This window comes from Strigops habroptila, chromosome 3 (genome assembly GCF_004027225.2).
Source record: "Strigops habroptila isolate Jane chromosome 3, bStrHab1.2.pri, whole genome shotgun sequence".
NCBI lineage: Eukaryota > Metazoa > Chordata > Aves > Psittaciformes > Psittacidae > Strigops > Strigops habroptila.
Window position 1 is genome coordinate 13,378,816 of NC_044279.2, and position 25,925 is coordinate 13,404,740.

Below are 25,925 nucleotides of genomic sequence, written 5' to 3' on the forward strand. Positions count from 1 at the left end.
CTTCATAACAGTACGGGGAGTTTGCAGCTGCAGGAGGCTGGGCTGTTACAGTAAGTTTCCAGGTCTGTCAAAGGTCTGTTGCATAAGCCAAGGTTTTGACTAGTTGGTCACTGAATGACCTTTTTTTCCTGCACTGCTCAGATACCTTTGATCAAAAGCCTCTTAAAAATTAAACACATTTTAGGTGGCCGAGCATGGATGTGTTACAAACACCATTCTGGTTCAGACCAGTATGGTACCATAAAAAGATATGCATGATATAAGAGCATAGCAGGTAAATATGATGCTTTTCTCTGATGAGGAGCTGCTCAGGGAATTGGGGATGTTTAGCCTGCAGAAAAGAACGCTTAGGAGAGACCTTATTGTTCTCTACAACTGCCTGAAAGTAGGTTGTAGTAAGATGGGGGTCAGTCTCTTCTCCCAGGTTGCACCAGGGGAGGTTTAGGTTGGATATTAGGAAAAGGTTATTCACCAAAAGGATTGTCAAGCATTGGAACAGGCTGCCCAGGAAGTGGTTGAGTTACCATCCCTGGAGATATTTAAGAGACATGTAGATGTGGTGCTCAGGGACATGATTTAGTGGTGGACTTGGCAGCCCTGGGGTAACAGTTGGACTCGATGATCTTCAGGGTCTTTTCCAACCTAAATGATTCTATGATTCTAAGAACAACTTTGTTTCGAACCAGGTTCCTTATATGCTGCACTGTAGTCCTCAGAGCTTTGAAACACCTATTTGCGCACTGCATATTGGGTTTGCAGATAAGGACAAGTAAGAGTGTGTATTGGTCCATGGTCCCATTTTATTCCTTGCACCAGGATGTATTCCAATGACCATGTTGTACCCACAGGTGTGACTGGGAAGATGTCTTGGTTTATGTTATTTGCAAAGTGCTGTTAAGTGTGATGTACTAAATATTAAAAAATACCATCAACGTTTGCATTAAAACCTAGGTATTTAGTAAAAGAATTTGGCCTTGATTTCATGATTTCATGGCTTGAAAAGTCTAACATCACAATTCTTTGTTGACATTATTTTTATTGAAGCATGGATCTTTAGCTTGATTCACCATAAAGTGAAGCATTTTATTTATGCTAATAGACAGTTTAGGGCTATAGGGGCATTATAACGTTGCTGGTGTAGATACAACTTTATCAGAAGATACAAACATGACCCGCAATAGAAACAAACACCAAAGAGAACACGATGAAACGTTCACTGTTTACAAATCACTTCATTACTACAGACACCAAATGGCAGTTACTGTAAGTAAATCAGTTGCAGAGAACTGACTACATTTAGACAGGGAATTGGGAACTTCTGTTTGGGGCTTCCTCCACAGCTCCTTAGTAGAAAAAAATTTAATGTCAAGCATTCTTTTTTTATCCACAAAACAATGCTAACCAACAGACATTTCAAAGAATAAGACTGAAGGATATCAGTGCCTTTACAACTACTTTTGCAGTTATCTTCTGGATTAGGTACTTTGAATTTTTTTTTTAATACATTTTGTTGGAAGGTAAATAGCCCAAAAATCAGCAGCAAAAATATTACAACAACAAAACAAGTAAATACAGTGCCAATGCGTCGTGTTGTAGAAGATAATACAGAGAGGACAAACAATGATAACTTAATCATATAAAATGACACAGAGCTGAAATACAGTGCACTTAAATACCTACGTGACAAAGAATGTTAAATTCTGTACTTAGTATGTAGGTTTTTTTAAACGTAAAATCTGAAAAGTCTTTGTGCTTCAACTTTTTTTCCTGTTAAACAGAATTAGTTGCTTACTTCCAATACTGCCACTGTAACTGATATTACAACAGATCACAATTTTCACAGACACATCAACATTGAAACATTTACCTATGAGAAAATAAGTCACTTCTCATTAGTTCACAGTGCGAAAAAGTGGTGTGCACTCTGTCTTGAGAAAGGCTTTCAGTTATTCATCCAGCCAGTTGCAGATAAGTCCTGATACCAGACGCAGTGCTAGATTTAAAGAATGGAAAGCAACACATCACATGTTGGGAGGAAAAAAAATAAATTTCTCGTTTCTTCATGGATATCGTCTAAGTGACCTTCGTCTTCTGTTGTAGAAATGCCTGAGCCCATGTTGCCGTGAAAAATTCATCATGTAATTTTGTTTGCGAGTGCTGTTAAAACCAAAGGGCAGGGGAAGAGAAGAGTGTCAGCGTCTTTGATATGTACTTTAAATTCTTTTGGAGCAGTGAGCTAGGGGGGCAGATTCTTCTTTGTCCTTGCATGACCTTTCAGGCCTGTGTACAGTGGCATGAGGAGCACTGTTTGTACAACAGCAAGGTACAAGGCAACTGAGAATCTGTCCCACTTTGCTTTATTTATTTACAGTTCATAATTTTAGGGAAAGGTTAAGAGGTTTCAGCTAATGAAAACTTGAGCTGCCTAGGGCCAGATTCACTAAAGCTGTATGCACTTCATACCCTTTTTCAATACAGGGCATTTGTCTACAATGGTTTTGTATTCCAGTTATCCTTCTGTCTTCCATTAACTGCTTTATCTTGAGAACAGATGAAAAGCTTTACTCCATTATCTTCCCCTCTTACCATATAGGAAGTGAAGTACAATACTTTTATGCAGATTTAATGATTCCCTCCCATATACAACCCCTCCAAAATTAAAGGAAGATCTCAGAAATAAGCATCACCATGTCTGAAAGGAGACCAAGCAAGAGAGCCTGACTGCAGTCTAGTTGAAGAAGGGACATTTGTTCAGAAGACCTACCTAAAGGACAAGACCCATCACACCTAACATAGGTTTCTACTTCTCCCATCGAGGGAAGAAAGAACTATGAGGGCAGTGGTGGATTACATGGCTGTCTGGGACTTTGGTACCTGAAACCCATCTAACTGCTAAGGACTGGTTCTCACCTTCAGTTTCCGAATTTCCTTTTCCTTTTGGAAAAGGAGCTGTAGCATCCTTGTGAGTCAACTTTTGGCCTAGATAGACTTTGCATACACCTTGGAGAGAACTGCATGTGCAGCACCACAGACCCTCTACATCCCACTGCCTCTACTATGGCACAGGACTGCAGAACAGCCACAGAGCTTTGTCTGGCTATGCCTTTTCTTGATCTGTTTATATTCCTACCCAAACCCCTAGCACATGCACACAAATACAGGTCTACAGAGATCTACAACCAAACTGCATTCAGAATTACATGAGAATGAAAAGGTTTGTGTATTGTGAAGTTCTGATAAAGGATGTCTCCTTTCAGACCTGCAACTTGCAGTGCAGTTGGCCAGATGTGTAAAGCAGCTGAAACATTGCTATGAGAGGCAGTGACTCTTGCACTCTGCGCTGTAGAGTCCCAGAGCACAGGAAAGACCTTTTGACTATGGAACTACTTTTAAAAATAAAAATAGTATCACATACTGCTGCCAGACTCTAGTTCTTAGAGCCACCTAACCCCTTTCTCCACATGGAAAAATAGCATATGAGATACTCCCACAGAGGCAGTCAGAGGATGCAGCTTCTTTAAGAGACTGGAGCACAGCTTTAACCATGTAGACCTCAAAGACAATTCCAATGGGTGTAAGGAGCTTCACCCAGGAGGAACTGCTGGTGACTGCGTGGCCAAACTTTCTTTTGGTTTCCAGGGAAAAGGAGCTGAAAAACTGTAATGAATCTGCGCAGTCTTAGATTTATTCCTGACTCATCGTAACCCTCCCTACCTACTTAGGACCTTGTACTTTCTAGCTTGCAGTGGGAGAAGGATGCCTGGCCTAAGTCTCTGTACTCCAGTTGACTGGATGGTACCAGGACCCTCCAAACCAAAAAGCCCATAAGATTTTAAAGGTGATCTGTGAAGTAAAGGCTTACAGTAGGCATTGCAGTGAACAAATCTCCCATTGAAACCAAGGCAGGTTTTCACTTGTGAGTTTTCTCTGTGGGTAAGAAGTAAATACTCATACCAGTCATACTTTCCTTTCTAGTGCATAAGCTTATTTTTAGTGAATGTGGCCCTTAGGAAAAAGGGATAATTGCATGCTTTGCAAAATACATATGATCCTGCAAAGCTATCTTTTGCTGCAGTATGCTAATTTAATCTAAAAAAACCTGTATAACAAAATTATACCCTTTTCAACAGCTAATCTAGAACACAATTGACTAAACGGAATAAAAGCAGTTGTGTCCAAATCTAAATTATAAACCCCTAAGCAAATCCAAGTTGCTTCCCAACTGGTTTTCCAAGGCTTTGCAAATTTTTAATTATTTTTCTTTTTTTTTTGCCACTGGAACGTACATACAAGAATGAAACAAAGACCAGCTCCTGGTGACAGTGAAAGCAAGCAGATCTACACTCAGCATGACTTTTGGCACTCTAGAGTATTTGGTGATTGAGAGCAGGGCTAATGTTTTGGATTGACTTGTCTTGAGTTTCACCTGACTTCTTCAAGTGAAAAGGAAAGGTCTGTGTTTGTGAGAGTTTTGTGTGAGACAGCTTTATATAGTTTTAATGCCACTTGGTAGCTCAGGTGCAAAGAAGCACTGAAGACCAGTCTTTATTCTGGTCCTGTAGTCACCTCAGTGGAACATCACACTCAGTCTAGTGCCAAGTGCCTCACCGAGGAAGGCAGGAGGGAAATCACGACCCTGAACCTGCTTCTGAATGTGGCTGCCATTGTCATGAGGCTTGAAGGAGGTCTTAATCTTGCCTTCCCTTTAATTCCCATTGCCTGGTAAGTGGGTGGTTCCTTAGGCACAGGGCCTTCAAGGTTACATCCCACCTGTCTAGAGAACATCCTAACCATGAAGTGAGGATGGAGCACCTATCTGCTGGGATAAGGCTGCTCTGCAGCCGAAATACAGGAGACAGGGACATGGGAGAAAGCACAGCCCAAAACTGAGTGGCCTTGCTGTAGGTACATGGGACCAAACAGAGCCTATCAATGTGTTTGGCTGAAAAAATTGCTGTTTCTGGACCTGGTTAAATTTAGGACTGAGCTTGGCTGTGAGAGCCTCAGCTTGGGCAAGACACGGGCAGCCAGGGCACACACTGAGCTACAGTTCATGGCCCAGGCGCCTCCACATTCCCCCATTTCCTTCCTGCCGTTGGTCTGCTCACATTCAACAACAGCTCAACAGAAGTTTTCAAGGCTCTTTTTGCACACTGATAGGTGCACCTCGCCTCTATTTCACTTCAAATGTCTAACCATTTTGTATCCGGCCTTAAAGTCATGATGAAGATGTTTAAAATAAGAAAAAAAAAAAAAAAGAAGAAAGAATTGGAAAAAGGAACAAAGAAAGGGTAACCTGATGACTAAAGAGATTTACTTGTTATTTTTTTAATATATATCTTCTTTGTTATATATGATTCTTTTATATATATTCTGCTTTGTTATTTTATAAGACGATCAACAAGTTACAGAACAACATATATTTATGTCTCTCACTGACCACTGGAGCAGTGCAATGTGTGAAAAATAAGAGAAATCTGAATTCTCAAGAACTTATTTTTTTAACTTGTATTGACATGGTTTAAACTTGTCCCCACCAATGTCTGAGATAGACTTTCCAACTACTGGTATGCCACATAAAAACTTCATGCCTGCTATAGAAAGTGGTATGATTTTCGCTCTTGCTACAGGTAAGTATGTATTATAGGTAAGTATGTACTATAATACCCTATGTATTGTAGCATCATATTGTATAGTATGTATAGTCTGGTATTCACAAAATCAGAGAATGTATATATTTATTTTTCTGAATTCTATATATTGGCAGGAGGCAAGCACTGTATAAGACAGATGAACAGTGATCTATAAGATCATGATAAGAAATATGTAATGTAGTTTGCAGGAGTACTTACACATTTCTGCATTTGGTGGATTTAAGAATGCTTTCAATACTATTAATAACAAATTGAATTTGTATTTTCACAGACTGATGAAAGGCTTTACCATACTTTTGCTATTGTTTTCTTTTTTTGAATTTTTGAACATAGAACATGGCGAAATGGAATGAAAAATAAGTGGTAAAAAAACCCCAGTATATATTAAAGTCATTCATTATATCTGTGTTTTTATTTTTAATTGACAGGGCACAATAGGAACCACATAGAAACAAAAACGTTTGGATAACAAGATGAAACACGAACAAAGCCTTAGAAAACAGCAAAAGCTGCGTCTCAGGACTAGCCTTGGGGTAAGTTTTGAGGCTGAACTACAAACGCTTTGTCAGGGGAGTACTATAATGATAAATGTGATGTGCTCTGACTAAAGTCCTGATGGCTCATATCAATGAGAAGTGTTTTTTTGCTCCAGTGAGGTCAAGATTTAAATCCAGAGCTCAGTAACTATGTTGGTTAGTGGTACCTATTAACTGCAACAGTACAAAGCAGCAGAGTTATAAGAAACTAGAAAGATTAAAAGAAAAATTCAAAGAACTACTGGAGAGACACTGTGTGTCTAAGGGGCTATGCCACCATGCAGGTTCACTGATACACACTGCTTGGCTGTGGGTTCACCTCTGTGGTCATTAAAAAGTGGGAATTCCCCCTTGGAGCTGAGAGGTCACCCATGCAACGCACTAGGTGCCCTCCATTGGGTCTCGCTGCACCACAGGAGAAATCCTTCTCACCGCAGCCTCAGTGAAATTCCCACTGTGGGATGGGGTAATCTGCTGAACACTTTCTGCTAAGTTTAACTTCCCCCAGTGCTCCCTGGGGAAGAGCTGCAGGATCAGGGCCCTCAAGAGCTACGTGGCACATCTCTGAGAGTACAAGTGATTTTCCACCAACTCATTATTGACAAAACTTTGTGAAAGAGCTGTAGCTGTAACAGAAACATATATTTGCTAGTGATTCAGGGAAAGTACTTACCTTATTCTAGTGTAAAACCAATGACAGCAAACAATGAAATACAACACAAGTTAGAAAATGCCTTTCAATGCATGCAGCACTGTGATTAGTCATAAAACCCTGATGAGGTTTAGAGGCAATATAGGACTTTTCATCTCTTTTGAAAATAAAAATTGAACAAATTATTTCCTTACATTTCAAATCAATGTTTGTATATTTTTTTAATAAAATTCAGCATGCACTTTTTAGACATAATAAAAACATCATAAAAGCACAGACCACGTCGTATTGAATTTGGCATAAATGTTGTAAATATTCAGATCATTACCTAATGTTTGTACTATTTCTGTTGTTTATCATAACTGTGTTGATACTTCAATTTAAATGCATTTTTCAAATTATTGCTTTTTACTGAAACAATGAAGCAGATGAAAATGCTTTTCTACATGAGCACTTGTTGTTAGAACTACAACGTATAATTTGTATTTTAATGTTGCAAAATAAGGATAACATTCTTTGCAGCAACTGCAACATAATTTCTCACTAAATCATTTGTGCCAAAAAAATGGTAATATCTTGACAATGAAGAGCATGGAGTGATGGCTATGGAGGGATTTGTTCTGTTATGCAACAGTTAACCATAAAGAAGTAGGTGGGGAGAATATTTCTTGCATTCCTTGCAGAACTCAAATTCCTTTCGATCACATAATGAGTTTTGGGGTGCAAAGAAAGCAGCATGAGACCCTTAGTATTCAGCTTATCATTACTCTTTAGTTCTCAATACCTTTGACCAGAATTGAGTTTATGAGCAGTTTGTAAGGGCCTGCCCTGCACATGAAGAAATAGCAGTTCCAAATGCACATGCAAAAAAGTGCGTGGTGTCTGTGCAGCAGACAGGCTGAGAGCTGTGCTTCCAGAGAAAAACAATGTGCAAATGAAATGCAGAGTTGGACATGGGCTTTTCTTAGGGCAGAAGTGCAGGGGCACAGAAAAACACTGTTAGGTCTAGGGTAAAATACTTTTTTATCCTAAGAAGAGCCACATGGAACATGTGAGAGTTATGCCCAAAGCTTTCCTTATGAATAGAGAGAAAATGCTGCACTAATGAGGAATAATAAGCACTAGCTTTAAAAGGGACTGGACAACTTGACAACTAGTATCCTCTCCCCACCACAGGACCAACATCACCCATTGTTAAAATAAGTTGACAAGTAGTTCGCTGGCAAGATCAATTTAATGTCTAACATAGTAAAGCAGGTATTGTGTTTCACTTATTCAAAAGAGGTGCTCAATTTGAGCACCATTTGCAGCTGCATCAGTCTTAATGATACTGCTACTGAGTAATTAAAATAATTCATTCAAAAGTGGAATGTTTTTAAGTAACATACAAAAACATTCATCTTTGGCCTTTCTTATCACTGCCAGGTATTTTGCATGCATGTATAATTGGCGGGTAATTTTTTTCCTCTGACAAACTAGCTTGGGAATGAAAGGAAACAAAGAAATTGCACCCTGAAAATGTGTTTGCTGGTGAGAGGATGGTGGTCCTCGACTCAGAAATCAACTGGACTGAGCAGAGTGGCATGACCCTGGCTGTGCATCAGCTGTAAGTGCTGTCTGCACTATGGCTTGGCAGCTGGGCCTGTGGCAGAATGAATTTTGAACCTTTGGATTGCTCAGAAGAGTAGAAACATGAAAGCAGGTATTCACAGATTTGTCCCTGAGGTGAGCACTGTAAGGAGCAGCAGGGGCATCCCCCATATTGGATGGGAAATAAACCCTTAGTTGTGCTACATCCCTACAGACCAGCTCTCCCAGGTGGCAGGTGCTTTCCCTGCTTGCCCGCTTACTGCAGCCCTTAGTCTGTTCAAGGGATGCTGTCTCCTCACCTCTTGCCAGATTGCTGCCCAGGTAAGGTGATTTGCTCTCCCCAGGGACAGGCAAGGTTTCTGTGCACTTCATTGGAGAATGAAGAATATTAAGAATTAAAGCAAAATCCTATCCCTAGTATTCATGGTGTGAATCCCTGGTGTGTGCAGGATCATCCAGGATTAGTGCTAACGGACACTGATCCAGGCTCCCTTCTGTATGCTGGGAAGCACTCCGTGGAGGTGCCCAAGTGGCTTCATCATTTTACAGGTGAAGAAACTCAAGTTCTGGGGGTAAAGTGACTGGTGTGAGGTGGCCGAGTGAAACAGCAGAGCTAAAGGAAAACCTAGGTGAGAGTATCTATCGACAAGGAACAGTGTGCCTCCTTTCAGAAAGCCTTCCAAAGGCTTTATCAAACCCTTTGCAGGTTACTTGCAAATAAAATTTAAGAGGCCTACAGAATATTTTGATGAATTAGCAGGTACAGATAGAACTTAAACAAAACAGAGGGGTCGAAGCCACCTGTCAGGTCTAAGCGCATGCCAGCATATGAACCAGATGCGCCACAGCAGGTAATCTTGCCTTTTCTGAGAGCAGCACGTTTCACATGTTGTAGTTAGCAGGGAGCAGAACTCTACATCTGGCCTTTAGGAAATAGGCTGTCATGGCACTGCATTTCACAGGACTTGGTAACGGATATATCTGTCTGGTCGAGTCTGTCTTACTCTGTGGGTTGTACCAGGTGTCACTTGAACAGGGCGGAAACTCTCTATCTCTAGCCTGATATTTTGGCCAACATTCAGAAGAGCATTAAAGCTCTTTAACAAGAGAAAAGAGAAGGGAGGCGGCACTGTCTGCCCATCTAGTTCCTTCTCTAGGTAAGGTGTGATTACTTGCTGTAGCATTTCCATTGCTGTCTGCATTCTAGTATAATATATCCCATATGACTGACTTCTCATCAGTCAACTTGTGTGTCTAGTCTACAACCTGCAGATCTCATTGTTAAGGAAGTTCTCCATATTTCAGCCCAAGAATTGCTTTTTTAAAGATCTGTCCTATTCCTACTTATACACCCTAATTCAATGCTTGGGTTAATGCTCTATTTTTTTTTTGACCTGATTTTTTTCTTTTTCTTTTTTATTTTTAATTGCAAGGTAGAAGAACATGGGAATATTTCAGAACTACCAGTTCCCTTTTCCAGGGTTTTCTAAACACTGTGAACCTCCTGCAGGTTCATACTCTTCCATGTCATTCCTAATGCAGCATTGTACAGCCATTGATTAACTAAGCCAGGAATCACATCCGTCCCTCTGCTCCTTCAAGTTTTATACATAATGTTATGGAAGCAGAGCCCAGCAAGGTGTGTGAAAGCAGCAGAACATGTACAATTAACTCAGTGTTGGGACCAGATTGATTTGGGATTGATATGAGTGCCATGCAAGCTGGTGCTTCTGGGTGGAAAGAACAGGGCTAGCTAGCAGTCAGATAATTGACTCCGCTACTGTTACAAAACATTACTTGTAGTGTCTCTGCTATTCAGAAACCTCATGGTTATAATTACACAGTCTGGAGGTTATCCAAAACTAATTTCTTCATTGCTGGTTCTTAAATTGTTCAATAAAAGGAACGTTTGAACCTATCTACGGAGCAGGCACGCCTCTCTCTGCCAATCACTGTCAGCGATGAGTTCCCGCCTGGGAAGCCACTAGCATTTCACTTCTACTGGAACTAAATTGTTAGAGAAAAAGCAGGTCATCTCTTCGTGATGTAACACAGGAAAAACGGGTTAGCTGCCAGCGACACCCATCTCAAGAATGGGAGAATCAGGAGGGTGCAGACACTTTACTTGGTAAAATCTTGACAAGGGGATGAATATAGAGCTCGGACCATAGGAACCTGATATAGTGAACCCTGTTTCTGAACAGTATCCTTCTTACTAAAAAAAGGAAATGAATAAGGCATTAGTTGCTAATGCAAAGTTTTCAGAGGCACAACAACATTACTTTGTGGAAAGAGCAATACAGCAGACTCTTGTATCTTTGAAAGGATATAAATCAGCCTTACATGGCAGCACAGTGTTGAACAGGAACATCCTTTCTTATGTCCCAGCACAGTATTTTTTTCAGTCATTGCTGGTATTACACCAATACTTGGTGGTGATAAAGCCCCACTTTCCCTCCTGCATTTTTCCATGATGCACAACGCATACCCCTGCTGTGCCACTTATTTGTGGCTGTCTTAACCGCTGACAGTTACAGTCAGGGCAGAGCATTAGCAAAGACTGGTCCTCAAAGGATTCCCTGGGCCACAATGATTCTTACTGAGTTTAACACTCATGCCATGCTGGAGGAATTTCAGTGCTTTCTGAGATGGGGTGGGATGAGGTGAAGCTGATACTCACAGGACGACTTCTACGTGGTCCAAAGCCCACTGATCATGACCTGTTCCATTGTGACGGGGCTGCCACCAGCGCAGTAAGACTCCCTTCATTCGTGCCTCCCTGTTGTCACAAACACAAGAGCCTGTGAGAGCTCCAGACTATCGGTGTTTTGCACATCCCTATCTACCCCCCAACAGAACAGAGAGCAAAGTCAAAGCATTATTTCTACACCACTGAATATCAACACACTGTACATGCAAAACATTTAATGCTGAAAAATGAACACAGAAAAGGAGGATTATTTTTTTATCATATCTTTAAAACAAGTATCCTGTTTTTCTTTCAAGTATATTGATAAACATTAGGCTGGAATTTCTTAATCAGCCTTCCCCTTAAGTTTTCTTCGTTTACCCTCTCATCAACCTTTTTACTTGCACAGTGATGCCAAGATAGATTCTTTGCAGAAATATATCTTCTGCACTTAAAGGTAATGAAATGTGACTGGGTACTCACAGGGGAACATTATAAGACACTCTTTGGGCTTGTATAAAGTCCTTTGGCTGATGCTGTGCAATTACTTGCCATGTAATTCCATTATTTACACTGTACTGGAGGAGCACTGCCTTGTCTACAGTGTTGGGATCACTCAGATTGGTATTGCAACTGTCTGTTTGTGAAATGCTTCCAATTTGCAAAACAAACATGATCTTGCTGTAAAACACAGAGAGAAAAGGTATTTTCAATATACAAAAAATTTTCAAACAGAAACAATAGCACTTCCAGGTTTATTGCAGTTACCTTATTAAAACTTTGAGCATCCTCAAGAATCATTACTTTTAACATGCAAAATAAACTGTTCTCACATCTCTAAAACACAGTTCCCCTTTCAAAGCAATAGTTTACTATGTATAACATTGCTATAGAGCTGGAGGCAATAGATGCAATTTTACAATGTATCTGCACAAAACTGAGATAGATAAACAATATAAACATGCAAATGAGTGTATAAAAAACTTTAAAAAAAAAAAAGGGGCAGGCAAATAAAGGTTGAATATAATAAAGTGCCAAAAAGATAGGTGCGTGTTCGAATAAGAAAGGAAGAGCCTAATTTATATCTGGCCCATTTGCCAATTCATCCTGTTTCTAATCTTGCTTTAGACAGCTAAATATAAACCAGTCCAGAGAGCTGCCACTCTGTTAAGAGCCAGCACAGGCTGGTTGTATTTGGTTTTCCATGGCCAAAGAGGCTCAACAAATGAAAAAGATACTCCTGTTCATTGCTAGGTGAGTGTAATTCTATTTGACAACTGAAACGGAAAAATGAGTCTGTAATTACTAATAGCATCTTCAGTCATAACCATTGTGGAGGCACATACAAACATGGGATTTGTCTTATCAGATCAGGCACTGGCCCAGACAGTCTGGTGTCCAGTCTTTGCCAATGGCTTCATTGTCAGTGCTGGCTTACTAGACAGTGCTCTGTTGGGCATGACAAAACATCTGACCTTTTCATCTGACACCGTTTTCTCCTGACTCTCCATCTCCCAAATGGAAGTCACAAAGTATTTTGCCAACCCTAATGTTTATCTGCCAGCCACATCTGACTGCATGGTACAGCCAGGTCAGTCCACCCTCATCAGTACTGGCCCACATGGCTACATGAATATATGAAGAGTTTCCTTTCTCATGAGCTGCTAAAAAAGCATTTTATGCTCGAAGTATTACCTTGCTCGGGTGAGATCCAGAGGCTTAGTCACTGCTTGTCGTATTTGACATCCATTAAAATAGAGTGAATCTCCGTGGGCATAGGGTGCCAACTGTCCACATCCATTCCCGATCACTCCCCCCTGAATAGTTTCCCAGTTTATTTCAGTGACTCTTTCGGATTCAAAATTATCTTTAATATAACTGGGGAGGTCGTGGCTAAAACCAGAGCAATCATCACCTAGAAATGACACAGTGAAGTTATAAACCACACAAAAATCAAAAGAATTGATAAAATTGAGTTACAGTTCATTGTAATTCCATTCAAGGTTGTGGCCCAATATACAGTGTGACTACAGGCTGAGTATGCCAGCAGATCCATTAATAATGTGCATATTGCTGTACAGCATTCATTTTTAGAAACTTGAGGCTGTGAGTCTTAATTTTTACAGGAGTATAACTTCAAGAACTGCAATATGGTTTCTCCTATTTTGCATTGATGCCTATATGAGATACCTGAAATTGCCAGTTGAAGGGAAATATAATAATAATAATAATAACAATAATAATAATAATAAGCCAGGGAGGGATCCAATCTTATAAAGTTATGAGACTCTGGAAAGACAATAAACACTGGCTCTACTCCCACAAAGCACTTGGAATTTAACAAGGGCACTCAAGTACCATTAGGCATGTGCTTAGCTGCACTGAGGGATTAGAATAAATGCTCTGTCATAGTGTTCTATGACATAGAACTGAGTCCATTACAGGCGCCAGTTGCCAACATCTGGATTCCATGTACACATCTCCTGGGACTGAGTGCACCCTTGGAAGGAGTAAAGGGGTGAAAGCCATTTCTGGGTGGGCAGGTAGCCACATTCTGCCTTCACTGAAGGCTACATGAGCTTTACATACAGTGCAGACAGGAAAGACCACTGACTCAGTAGTCTTTCCTTAGTAGAAAGACTAAAGGAAGGGAAGAATTGTTACTTGCAGCTCTGGCAAATTATTAATTTACAATTTGTTACTCAAGCCATCCAGTGATGAATTTAGACATGATATATCACTCTTTGTGGTTAATTTTGAGCTAGATTAGACTGCAGCAGATGTATAAGAAAGAACTTAAAGAAACGAAACCTTGGTATCCTTCATCACAAATGCAAACGGCTCCAGTCGTGCAATACCCATGGCCACTGCAGAGCTTAGGGCATGCTTCCCCGATGTACACGTGGTCAATCGCCCAGCTTTGTTTCTCTAGTTCTTCTCCCTTCTGAATCCACCTGAACTGAGTTGCACTGCAAATACCAAAATCCAAACACAGTGTTACAATATCTAGCAATTAAACACATCTGTTCAGTGACGTTCAAATACACCAGCAGCAGATGTAATGAAAAATGTCGTGTGAAGGGGCTGTGACTTCAATAACTGGAAAGACCCACACTGAATGGGTGGCTGCTATGTCGCTGGCAGTAGCCACTTCTGTTAACAAAAATCATTCTGAAAAACATGAATTATGTATCCGATTTAAATCTAGCAATAAAGAAGCATTTTTAAGTCACCAGTTGTTCCAAGCGAACAGTGCCAGCAGGACAGCTGACACTTTATAGGTCCACAGCGAGCTGGCCTTTCAGTAACCTACCTGGATGAGACATGATCAGGCAGCTGGATAGTTATTCTTCTCCACATGGAGCTGTTGACAGAGTTATAGATGGTAGCTTCGTGGAATTGAAATGGGGAGCAACCAATGCTATTAGATGAGGAAGGAAGACAGTGTGTCTGGACAAGCTGCCATGAGTCTGTCCTGTAGGAAACAAATAAAAAAATGATTTAGAACAACTGAAAAAATATTGAAAGAGAACAGGTCATGGCATTGCCTGTTTTACTAAACCCAAGAGATTGTCAGCAATAGTTTTCATGCTCGCTCTGTAGACACAAATAAATAGACAAAAGGTGAGAGGCTGAAGCACTGCTGCAGCCAGGGAGGACTTTCTAGCACCAGGTTTGAGTGCTGTGAAGCCCTTGAGGGTGGTACACACAGCAGAGTCGCACCCAGAGCTCATCAGGATTGGCATGACAGAAGGATCTGATGAGGAGTCTGTTCCTTAGTCTCTCTCGCGGTGTTCAGAAAAGTCCCAACAGAATTGCTTCATGTTCCCCTACAGTCCGTTTAGCACAGAACGCACCTTCACAAATTATAATGCACTACTATATGACCACACAGGAGACAGTGTTATTAATTGTTTGCCAGCTGAAGACCAGTTCAGAGTTAAGTAAGTCCCAGTGGGTCCTGTATCATACTAAAACAACAGTTTCCTGTGAATGTAGTTTTCTGCAAGCACATCTTTAACAGGAACATGCTCATGACTGTAACTGCAAACTCAATGCCATGAATCTGTCAACATCTGGGATAAATTATAAAGAACATTTATGGGAGTTATGTAGACAAATCCCAGTGCTTGCACACAGGCTTTGTTCAGATCCTGCTACAAGATGAATAGCCAGTAATTGCTTTAATAAACAAAAGCTGTCTGGGTTTTTAATATAATACTTTTTTTTTTTTTTAGGTCTTTGTATTCTGCTGTCATTACCTGGCATCCTTCGTATACTCCAGCATCACAGAGTGCAAGTCCCCACAAGAAGTTGCCTCACAGCCGACCACGATCTATAGCACAAATAATATTGGCTGCTATTACAAGTCAGGTAGACATTTAATGTGATACATAATGAAGTTTTGCTCCCCTTTTTTTTTTCTTTATGGGGTGTGTAAAAAAGATATTGGACAAAATCCATCAAAAGTGGAGGGAAAACAAAAGGTGCAGCATTTCAGATAGGAGTTAATGAATTTTACTTCATTGCTACTGTTATTGTCAGATAGAATCCTAACACTAATTCCTAAAGTTCAAATTAAATATCTTAAACAGTGCTTCTGAAACAGAAAGATGTGGTAGCTCCCTGGCATTTCAGGTAGTGAAGTATCTAACTACATGTTAATTACCTATGACATTTATAATGCATAATGATAAATATGTGGATATAAACCTCAAGTCAATCCAATTTAAGAACAGAATTATTCTGAATATCTAAAACAATAAATATATTTGTGTCATATTAGAGTGGAAAGTTTACAGTACCCAATGTACAGTACTGAATAGGTAACAAAAAGCTAAATTTTAAGAACTTCAAAACCAAATGGCAGCCATGCACTAAACTGAGTTCTTAGTTTAGAAATAAAATCTTTGCTGTGACTGGTGAAGGAAAAGGAGAGAGTGAGATGAGAAAAACTTTGCAATGAGAGTTTAATAATATGAACTATTAAATGTTGATGGCTTATTTTAATTTTGGCTTTAAAATAGAGGAAAAAGATGACAGGCTGAGTAAAATAAGCAGCTTGGGGGGGGATGTGTGTGTCTTGGCATTCAGCAGTTAAAAGCATGCCAGACTCCTCTTTTATAGTTTCCTTGAAGGTGGCATGCTATGTGAGTGGGGGAAGCAGTGCTTAAGGGATTATATTAGGCAGTCAATATAAAATAGGCAACAATGTTGTGAAAAGATGAAAATATTGATTAGTGGAAGACAGAAAATTCTGGAACTGTCTTGTCAAACAGAAGAGCAAGAAAAAAAAACGTAACAAGAAAATGGGTGACTATCTTGGTAACCCTGCTTTCATATTCTTGGTTTATTTAAGATGCGGTGCTTGGGGAAGCGCCTAGAGCATTCCTGGACAACAGCTATGTGTCACCTTTGGCCCTGTGCAGAATTCAACCTTAAAACAAAGTAAAATATTTAGAAGTGTTTCTTTGATTATTTAGGTGATTTGCCATGACACAAGTAGTTAGAAGGGGTACTTTTGCTTGAGCACTTTTGCATTTTCCATAAGCCTCTCCAGCCTGCCTCTACTTTGCCTCTTCTACTTATTCATGAGTTAGGGGCAAATGGCATATTCTGCATGCTGTGTATTCTGACCTTAGAAAATAATGCCTACAGCATCTGATGATCCCGTAATTTCAGGAAAAAGGGATTAGACTTCCAATTCTTCTCAGTAACCCCAAAGCATACAGTCAGAATAATTGACATTTAACATTATGCAACCTTTCTGGTTCCCATTACCTACACTTTAGAATTTCCTTTAAATTCTAATAAAAAGTCATTATTAATTATTCATCAAATTGGGCATCCTAGTTGGGAGAAGAATAATTTCTGGAGACACGTTTGGTGATTTTTCACTGCATAATTTGCTTTGGAGAGAGAGAGAGAACATTTCTTACTTTAAACTGCATCATGTATCCTGGCTGTATAATGAGCTCCCTGGAGGACAGGATGTTGTGTGTTTTGTCCTTTTTCTTATTTGGCCAGTAGAGATGGAATGATGGATTTCCACAGAACCCTGCAGTCCTGACTGCATTGGGGTAAAAACTCCAGTTTTCTTCATGAGAGGTGCCTTCTATTAAGACAAGTTAAATACAATTACTGCATGGTCTTGATAAATATCAATGCTTAGTAATGAATCCACAGAATGGTTAGGTACTGTACTTTAGTGATAAACACTAAACTTATGCTGTCATGACACACAGTAAGTAAGCTACTATCAGACATAAGAAAAACCTCAGCTCCAGAGAGGTAATTAAAATGTTTAAATAATAGTACTTTTAAAAAATATGATTAAATAAAACTTTACTACCATGAATTTAAATGAAATTAGTTGGACTGAAATAAAAAAAATGTTGCCTTTCTTATAGGTATATACATAAATATACACACAGACATACATATCTGAATATACATGTATATATGTATTTGCACACCCCTATCAGTAGCATGAAGAATAGCATAATAACAGCATTAGTCTACAGAATGAAAAAAGAAAACATCTGCTTGCAAGCTCATAGGGCTTATCTTAGATAAGATAACGCCAGACAACAGATTAGCTGCCACGGCCTGTCTTACCATCATCAAACGTATCTACCAGCTGGCTGGGGTTGATCTCTGCTCCTCCGATCAGGATGTTATCCAGGGCCCACTGCGCCCGGTCGAGGCCTGAAACCACAATCCCGTTGCTGATGGTGAAAGGCTGCCACCAGCGCAAGCGGGTTGTGTTGGTCAGAGCGTGTTCAGGGAGGAGGATGTAGTCATGCCTGACCGAGATGTATTTTTGGTAATCCATCTCATGAAGCAAAGTCCAGGTTATCCCTAGAATGAAAAGATGCAGGTTTAGTAATAAAAACAAGCGTATGGTAGAATCTTCTAAAAAATCAAAGGAAGATAATAAGAAACAAAAAAATAATAGCTATGGCCTTCTGATAGACAAGTCTTAATTAACTTCTAAGGGTAATTGGCAACTGTACTCATTGCAAGAGTAATTTTGTAATCACATAAAATAATTGAATCGGCTGAAAGCTACTGATTACTGAAATCAGGCAGGAGGATTATGGAAAGCTGAGCAACAGATGGAAATTTTAGATGGGGAAAGAACTTTACAAGGACAAAAATAACTTTACAATTAAAAATGATCTTCTTATTTTGGATCTCTCTGTCAATTTCTCAGCTATTTGAAGTGCCTGAATAGAGAACAAGGCTGTAGCTTAGCTGAAATTACAGGATCTACTTGCCTCCATCAATGGAATAGTCTAGCAGTACTCCCTCCTTTCTGCAAGTTGGTCTGTGGCATGTTGTCATGTTGTTTTCACTCCCAATTCTCCCCCAGTATTGCAGAAATCTAAGAGTAAATGTGTAAGTTTACATCTGTTAAAGATCTGCACAAATCCATGTTTGCTTTCTGTTAGCAGATGTGCTGAAAATGTTTAAAATGGCATCATTTTTAAGGAAGTAACATCAACGTGCAAGGAGAACAAAGGTTTCCAAAAACACTGCCTGGTAATTCTCATGGGGACCTCATGAAATTCAGCAAAGTCCTGCCCCTGGGAAAGATAACCCCTTGCAATAGTACTGGCTGGGGACTGACTGGCTGGGAGCTGCTTTGCTAACAGTTGCCTGGGAGTCCACATGGAGAAGCAGCTCAGCACAAGTTAACAAGGTGCCCTTACATCAGTGAAGGACATAAGTTGATAAACTGAGGAAAAGTAAATGGAGGCCACTGAAATCGTTGTGGCTAGAGCAGATGCTCTGTGAGGAGAAGCTGCAGGGCCACACCTGGTTCAGCCTGGAGAAGATGGCTGGGTCTGGGAGACAGTCATCCGCACTGGATGTAACGGGGCAGGGAGGGAGGAAATCACTGTGAGGGTAACTCAACACTGAATCAAGCTGTCCAGAAAGACTGAGGAATCTCTGATCTTGGAGATTTTTCAAGACCCAGCAGGACAAAGCCCTGAGCAACCTGGTCTGAATTCAGTGTTGACCTGTCTTTGAGCATGAGGTTGGACTAGAGACTCCTGGAGGCCCCTTCCTTCCTGAAAGGTTGTGTGATTCAGCTAATTCTTGCTGAATTACAGAGGTGAGTGTATGTGGCTTCATTAAAGCCATACAGTCAAGGGAAATGATGCTGAAGTTGTCTTCTAGTTGTCATCATGTCCTTAGCTTGTCTAAACTGACATAATTCGATTGCTCTCCAGTTAAGTCACTCTTTTCTACAGCATGTGAGCGAAGTGTGTCTTGTTCAGGCACCCGAGAGAGCACAACCAGCAGAGGTTGTCCTGAACTCAGTGAGAGACAGAGCTGGTGCCTTCAGGAGTGGAAACAGTGATGCCCAGGAGACTGTGGTGTCTCGATGACTCCAGGACATCCCTGGGGCAGGGGACCTGCTGCTTTACCTGCACGTAGCAGATCCTTTCCACTGTTCTAGCATGAGCATTGCTCTCTGTGACTCATCTGAAAGCATCAGTGCCTTGAGAATCATGACTTCATCAGTGTCTACCTGAAATAGTGCTGTGCTTGTGATGTCCTAGGAATTCCCTAAGATACAAGCTGCCACCTGCTGCTTTGTCAGTGTTTCACAGAGTTCCCCATTGAAATGACAGAAACACGACCTACTTTGCCCCCCGCAGGTCCAGATCTTGAGTGACAGCCTGCCTCACAGTTGCACCTCCAAAATAGAGAGTTGTATCTTCTGCGAGAATCCCACACTCAGTACAGGTATTTCCACCTTCTAAAGACATCCATAAATCTGGTTTAATTTCTTCATTGTCAAAGCGCTCTTTCAGGAAAGTCTGTAAGTAAAGCGTTTAACATACAGCACAGGTAATTATGATCTGAAGCCTTTGTAATGACCACAGCTGACACTGAGCTAAACATGTTTGAAGGCTCATGAACACTGAAAGAATTTTTTTTCATGGTGTCTGAACATAGTCACTTTTGGCTGGACATTTTGCTGCTTGAACTGAATTGGCTAAATGTGAACATACGTTAGGGCTGGGTTCTAACATACTTGGTAGTAATCCAGCACACTAAAATTTGCATGTGCAAATGAATGAGTATATTGGGTTTGCGTGGCAAGGTTTTGGAAGTGGGGAGGGGGCTACTGGGGTGGCTTCTGTGAGAAGCTGCTAGAAGCTTCCCCCTTGTCTGATGGAGCCAATGCCAGCCGGCTCCAAGATGGACCTGCTGCTGGCCAAGCCCATCAGTGACACTGGTAGATCCTCAGGGATAATGTGTTTAGGAAGGGGGGGGAAAACCCACACAACAGCAACTGCAGCCAAAGGGAGAATATGCGAGAGAAACAGCTCTACAGACCCCACGGTTAGTACAGAAGGAGGGCAGAAGGTGCTCCAGGTGCCACAGCAGAGACTCTCCTGCAGCCTATGGTGCAGCCCACGGTGAGGCAGGCTGTGCTCTTGCAGCCCATGAAGGTCCATGGTGGAGCAGATCTCCACCTGCAGCCTGTCGAGGACCCCACGCTGGAGCAGGGGGCTCCCCAAAGGAGGCCCCATGGAGAGAGGAGCCCACAGTGGAGCAGTTTTGCTGCAGGACTTATGACCCCATGGGGGACCCACGCTGGAGCAGTCTGTTCCTGGAGGACTGCATCCCATGGAAGGGATCCATGCTGGAGCAGTTCATGAAGAACTGCAGCCCATGGGAAGGACTCACATTGGAGAAGTCCATGGAGGACTGTCTCCCATGGGACGAACCCCATGCTGAAGCAGGGGAAGAGTGTGAGGAGTCCTTCCCTCACGCTGGTGGAAAGAGCCGCAAAGACAATGTGTGATGAACTGACCATGACCCCCATTCCCTGTCCCTCTGCGCTGCTGGTGGGGAGGAGGTAGAGAATTAGGGAGCAAAGTTAAGCCCAGGAAGAAGGGAGGGGTGGAGGGAAGGTGTTTTCAAGATTTAGTTTTTATTTCTCATTATCCTACTCTAATTTGATTGGTAATAAATTAAATTAGTTTCCTCAAGTTGAATCTGTTTTGTCCATGACAGTAACTGGTGAGTGATCTCTCCCTGCCCTTATCTTGACACACGAGCCTTTCACTCCCCTGTCCAGCTGAGGAGGGCAGTGATAGGGTGGCTTTGGTGGGCACCTGGCTTTCAGCCAGGGTCAACCCCCCACAATGGGTCTAGTTCATAGCTATGATTATTTAAGAATATGTAACAGCATTCCAGTACATGCCCAGTATGTATGGGAGAAATCGCTATTCTACATTTTTCCCCCAGCAAAACCAGCACTGCAATGAAATTTTAGAGTTATGGTAGTGAATATGCATTTATGCAACTGTCTGCACATATTTGAATAGAATATATCTCTGATTTCCACTTACCTCCAGGTGTGCAGTAAAAGCAATGCCATGAGAGAAATCCTGGCCTAAAGGAGATAGTAGTGAAACTCCCCTAAAATTGCTAGGATTTTATCCCAAATGTCCTTAATGTGAAGAATATATTACTAAATAAAAATTGCAAACAGATAATGATATTTGTTTATGTAATTAGTACCTCAGATGAAAAACAAAAGCTTATAATCATTCAAATGATACGATAACTGAAAAGTTAAATAGCTATATTGTCTTTATACAGAATGCTGCTTAACCTATTGTTTTTGTGGAGCACATACCTGCTCTGTTCTTATGTGATGCAGAAAATATTAGATGATAAACAGTGCATTTTAAGTTTTAAATTACAAGTATCGAACTAGATTTCACCCTCTTGTTAAAGGGTAACGCTAGTATCAGCTAGGTGAATTAATTTTATGTCAATTTCTTGTACTCCCTACTTCAGTAAGCTCTTTCATAATAAAGACAATCTTTCTACAGGTCTTGATCAAAGATAATCATATATGCAAGGGTGATTTAAATCATATAATGGTCATCTAAAGATGAACAGTGAACTTTATCACAGCTTTTTCAGGCAGTGTTACTTGCCAAGGAACAAACCCGTTCTTGGATACTGCAGTAATAGTTTTGTTAAAAAAAGATAAAAGGGCTGAAAAAAGATTTGAGTATATTCAGTCTGACAGGAATCAAAGATAAATTTCCAGTGGGATCAATCTCTTCTCTCTCAGATAAACACACAGCAAAATTCACTCCTTAAAATATGCAGTAAAATTACCTTCAGTGTTTGGGTCAGATAACAGTTTGGACCCGAATACCCAGGATCACAGATGCATTGCTCATTCAGGCAGTCTCCATGACCTCTGCAGTTTTCCAGACAGCCAGGGCCCAAATAGAAATTATCAATGGCCCACTGCATATCTGAGTATTTCTGGTAGAACCGAAACCTCACAGGACTAGATATAAAGGAATGAAGAAAAACAGACATATGTATAAACCAACTTCGCTCAATTGAAAAAAGTTGAGTGAAACACAATATATTTACTACTGTACTATTCTCCAGGCTTCCACAAGTAATATCTGGCAGCATCTATTCAGATTGATTTTATATATACCCATACCTTTTTCTTCACATATGTACTAACTATGATATATGGACGGATTCCAGGCACTGCTGGAGTGGAAATAGCTATTCTGGCTTCTTGTGAAAGAATTTCAATTTTGGTTATACTTCCTGAGAAAATTACTCAAAGAATATAAAAGATTTTAATTTTGCAGGAAAAGACAAATGGTTCACATATGTGTGGCTACTGCAGACAATAAGGGTAACTTTTCCACTCAGTAAGGTCATAGATCTACTCTCTAATTGACTGCGGCTGTCTAAACAGAGCAGAACATGCTATCGGGAGCAGACTGCAGAGAAGCAAGGATAACTTTGCTGGTTGTTCAGACATGGTCAGTTTTGATTGACAGGAAATAAAATTATGCAGCATACGTAATGAATGTGGATGCTGCTAGTCTGCACTTTCCTCGAAAGAAAATGAATAGGCAGATATATCCTCTGTTGTGTTTTTCAGAGGGCACTGAATCCAAGACAAAATGAGTAATGAATTCATACTTACTTGCCCACAAGGTTTTCAGGCAGTGAGTAAGTTACTCTTTTCCATCCTTTTGTGGGAAAGAAGACAGATGGCTGTGAAACACTCCCAGAACATTTGGGATCAGCTGGTAAACACTGAGGTACTAAGTAACTCCAGCTAACGCCAAAGTCAGTGGAGTACTGCACATGGACCTGATTTTGTGCAAGTTTTTCTGAGGTTTTACATCCAACAGAAACCTAACAAAGAAGAGAACATAAATAAATTGCAATTAATTGTGGTGGTGGTTAGTTTAAAAAAATGTTTGTACCTGAAAACTGACTGCAGAATTTTGTTCTGTTAATAACGGCATTAACAGTGCTTGTATGGTACCAATCATCCGCAGGTCTCATCAGTACTCGCAACATTGAGAACAGGCACCAAATTCTAAGATGCACTTTCTTCTAGTTAGCTCACATTTCTGGATTTCCAGGTTTTGACACTTGTGTCTTACACCCCAGCATCCCATGACTAATAAAGTTAATCTCACACAACCTGAGATCTGAGTACTTCAGAGAAGGCCACCCAATTTGGATATGTTTGGCAGACCACTTTTATGGGTGAGATGTGCAAAGGGCTTTACAACTTCCACACATTGCTGGGTTGTTTCTTTAATTTAGGTAAAGGGGTGTGTGAAGGGCAGTTTGGGTGCAGGTTTGATGTGAATGCCTGACAACACAAGAGCACCGTGGTCTAGTTTGGAGCTGCTTTTTCCTCACCAAGCAGCTGTAACAAAGTAGGCATCTCATATATGTGTAATATTCTTATTACATGATGTCCATACAACTGCTGTGCTGGAAGAGAAGGGTACATCATCTCTGGGAACAGCCCGTGGTATTGAAGCTGACTGACATGGATTAGGTAAGAAAAAGGAGGATAGACTAATAATAACAGTTTTCCCTGCAGGGAATGGCACATGCGTAGGCCTATACATCATCCTACCTCCTGAAAGATCTACTTAGATTTGGAGCAAAATATGGTTTTGAATAATTATATTGCAGACAGAGATTTTACCTTGAACTGCATAATCCAGCCTTCTGTAGGAGTCAGGTCGTGGGTGACTGCGTAGACCTCTCTGCCATCATGGCTCCCACAGATCATGACACCATCAGGAGAATCACAAAATCTCTCAATCGAGCAATCATCGTGGAATAACCAGTGTTCATTCACTTGAAAATAAGTGGCAACATCAGTAGTAATCAATGACGATAGAAATTAAAGAGAACGGGGAGTAGTCTTAACCACTGTAGTTGACTCATGGCTTTATTTTTCAGCCTACGTGAGAATTATTTAGTATTGCTCCTGAGAATGCCAGTACCCCATCTTTCCCATGTATGTATTAATTACATTTATCACATTTATTGCTTAAAGCACCTTTTACTACTCTCTTACCTAAGCAATATAGCATTATTTTTTAATGACCAAGAAGTAAGGATCTGAGACTTATTCAAAACAAACTTCTGTCACACTGGACATTATGGGAGAACTTCTTAATGGGTGTTGCCTACATGTCTCCACAAAGGGTACCCCAGCACTATTAACTGCTAAGCCTTGGAAACATTCAGAAATATATCCTCTACAAAAGTTAGTTGTAAAATGTAACTTAATGTCCCTAAAGAGTGTTTAAAAAAGTTAGGAGATATGAATCAGATACTCAGGTTAAGGAATCTGCTTTTAATACTTTTTTCTTTATTTGAAGATAAATTTGTTTTCTAAGTAGGAGTAAGTAAATTCATTCAATTCAAATTTTCTGAGTAAATTCAAAAAAGGAAAAGTTACATCTTTTAATTTTGCATTTTGTGAACTAAAACCAAAAGACAAGACCTCTATAACAATGGGATTGTCTGTGATATCCATCACAGGGAGACAAAGATTCAGAGGCTCAGCAAGATTTGGAAATCACTGCGCTCACTTCTTGCTCTTTAACTCAGACCCACATCAAACCTTTACCTGTAGTTTTGTCTTCCATGAACATGTCAAAGGCGATCCTCCCAGTGGGCCCTGCGTCAGCAGGGGAGCGCTCGTGCTGCGGCAAGGGAGCGCTGCTGAAGGTGTCGAGCATCACCGTCCTCTGGTCAGCTGAGCCAGAGATCAACACGTTGTCGATAGCCCAGTCGTTCTGGTCCAGGCCATCATGTTTAGGCTGCCACCAGCGGAAGCGTGTCCCAATGGTTTTGGCATCGTAGGGAAGGAGGATGTTCACAAAGCTGAAATAAAAAGTGGAAATTAGTTGTAGGTATGCCATGAAAGGAGGACACTTCTCAATGCTCTGTGCCAGGTGCTTTGACCAGGTCCACTTCTATTGTTTCCTAGAGTATGTGGAAGTTGGGAAAGAAGGAGAAGACCAGATGATCTAGCCTATGTTCCCCTCTGGGAGATTGCTGAAACAGAAACCCTTCCTGATTACTCCCAATGTCACCCCTGGGACAGAGGCTTGGAGTGAGGTGGGAAGGGCCAGCAGCCAGACTGTGGCATGATTTGAGCAACTTCATGTGCTCCAGTTGTGCTTATGGACCAAATGCAATGGTCTAGACTAGGTCTAGACTAAGGTCCTAATTAAGGGAAGTGTTAAGAAGGAGAATGATGAAGTAAAATTAGTATTGCTGTTTTCAACCTGGAGCCATTCAGCAGATAGCAATGTTCCAGTGCAATTTTCTTATTTCCATTACAACGATAGATAATAGCACGCTTAAATCTCTTGTCCAGTTAAAGTGCTAGTGATTTCTTGGTATGCTCAAATGAAATAACAAATAATGGGTCCCACCCAGACCCATTTTTAATG

The 25,925-nt window shown here is 40.7% G+C and overlaps 1 protein-coding gene across 2 annotated transcripts in view; it reads right to left on the bottom strand.

The window, feature by feature from the left end:
* Positions 1 to 1,016: 1,016 nt before the first annotated feature.
* Positions 1,017 to 25,925, bottom strand: part of RELN (reelin) — a 287,656-nt gene continuing 262,747 nt past the window's right edge. Inside the window, exons 50-65 of one of the 2 annotated variants that reach the window (XM_030480801.1) lie at positions 25,094 to 25,350; positions 24,158 to 24,312; positions 23,129 to 23,343; positions 22,285 to 22,462; positions 19,780 to 19,955; positions 18,402 to 18,508; positions 17,740 to 17,982; positions 17,061 to 17,236; positions 15,384 to 15,457; positions 14,435 to 14,596; positions 13,933 to 14,090; positions 12,817 to 13,036; positions 11,605 to 11,802; positions 11,113 to 11,211; positions 6,864 to 6,869; positions 1,017 to 2,157 (exon numbers count right to left, since the gene is read on the bottom strand). In XM_030480801.1, the coding sequence (XP_030336661.1) occupies positions 2,061 to 2,157; positions 6,864 to 6,869; positions 11,113 to 11,211; positions 11,605 to 11,802; positions 12,817 to 13,036; positions 13,933 to 14,090; positions 14,435 to 14,596; positions 15,384 to 15,457; positions 17,061 to 17,236; positions 17,740 to 17,982; positions 18,402 to 18,508; positions 19,780 to 19,955; positions 22,285 to 22,462; positions 23,129 to 23,343; positions 24,158 to 24,312; positions 25,094 to 25,350 (2,521 nt within the window). In that variant the 3' untranslated portion in view covers positions 1,017 to 2,060. The remainder of the gene's footprint in view (positions 2,158 to 6,863; positions 6,870 to 11,112; positions 11,212 to 11,604; positions 11,803 to 12,816; positions 13,037 to 13,932; positions 14,091 to 14,434; positions 14,597 to 15,383; positions 15,458 to 17,060; positions 17,237 to 17,739; positions 17,983 to 18,401; positions 18,509 to 19,779; positions 19,956 to 22,284; positions 22,463 to 23,128; positions 23,344 to 24,157; positions 24,313 to 25,093; positions 25,351 to 25,925) is intronic. The other variant, XM_030480802.1, reaches the window with a different exon arrangement.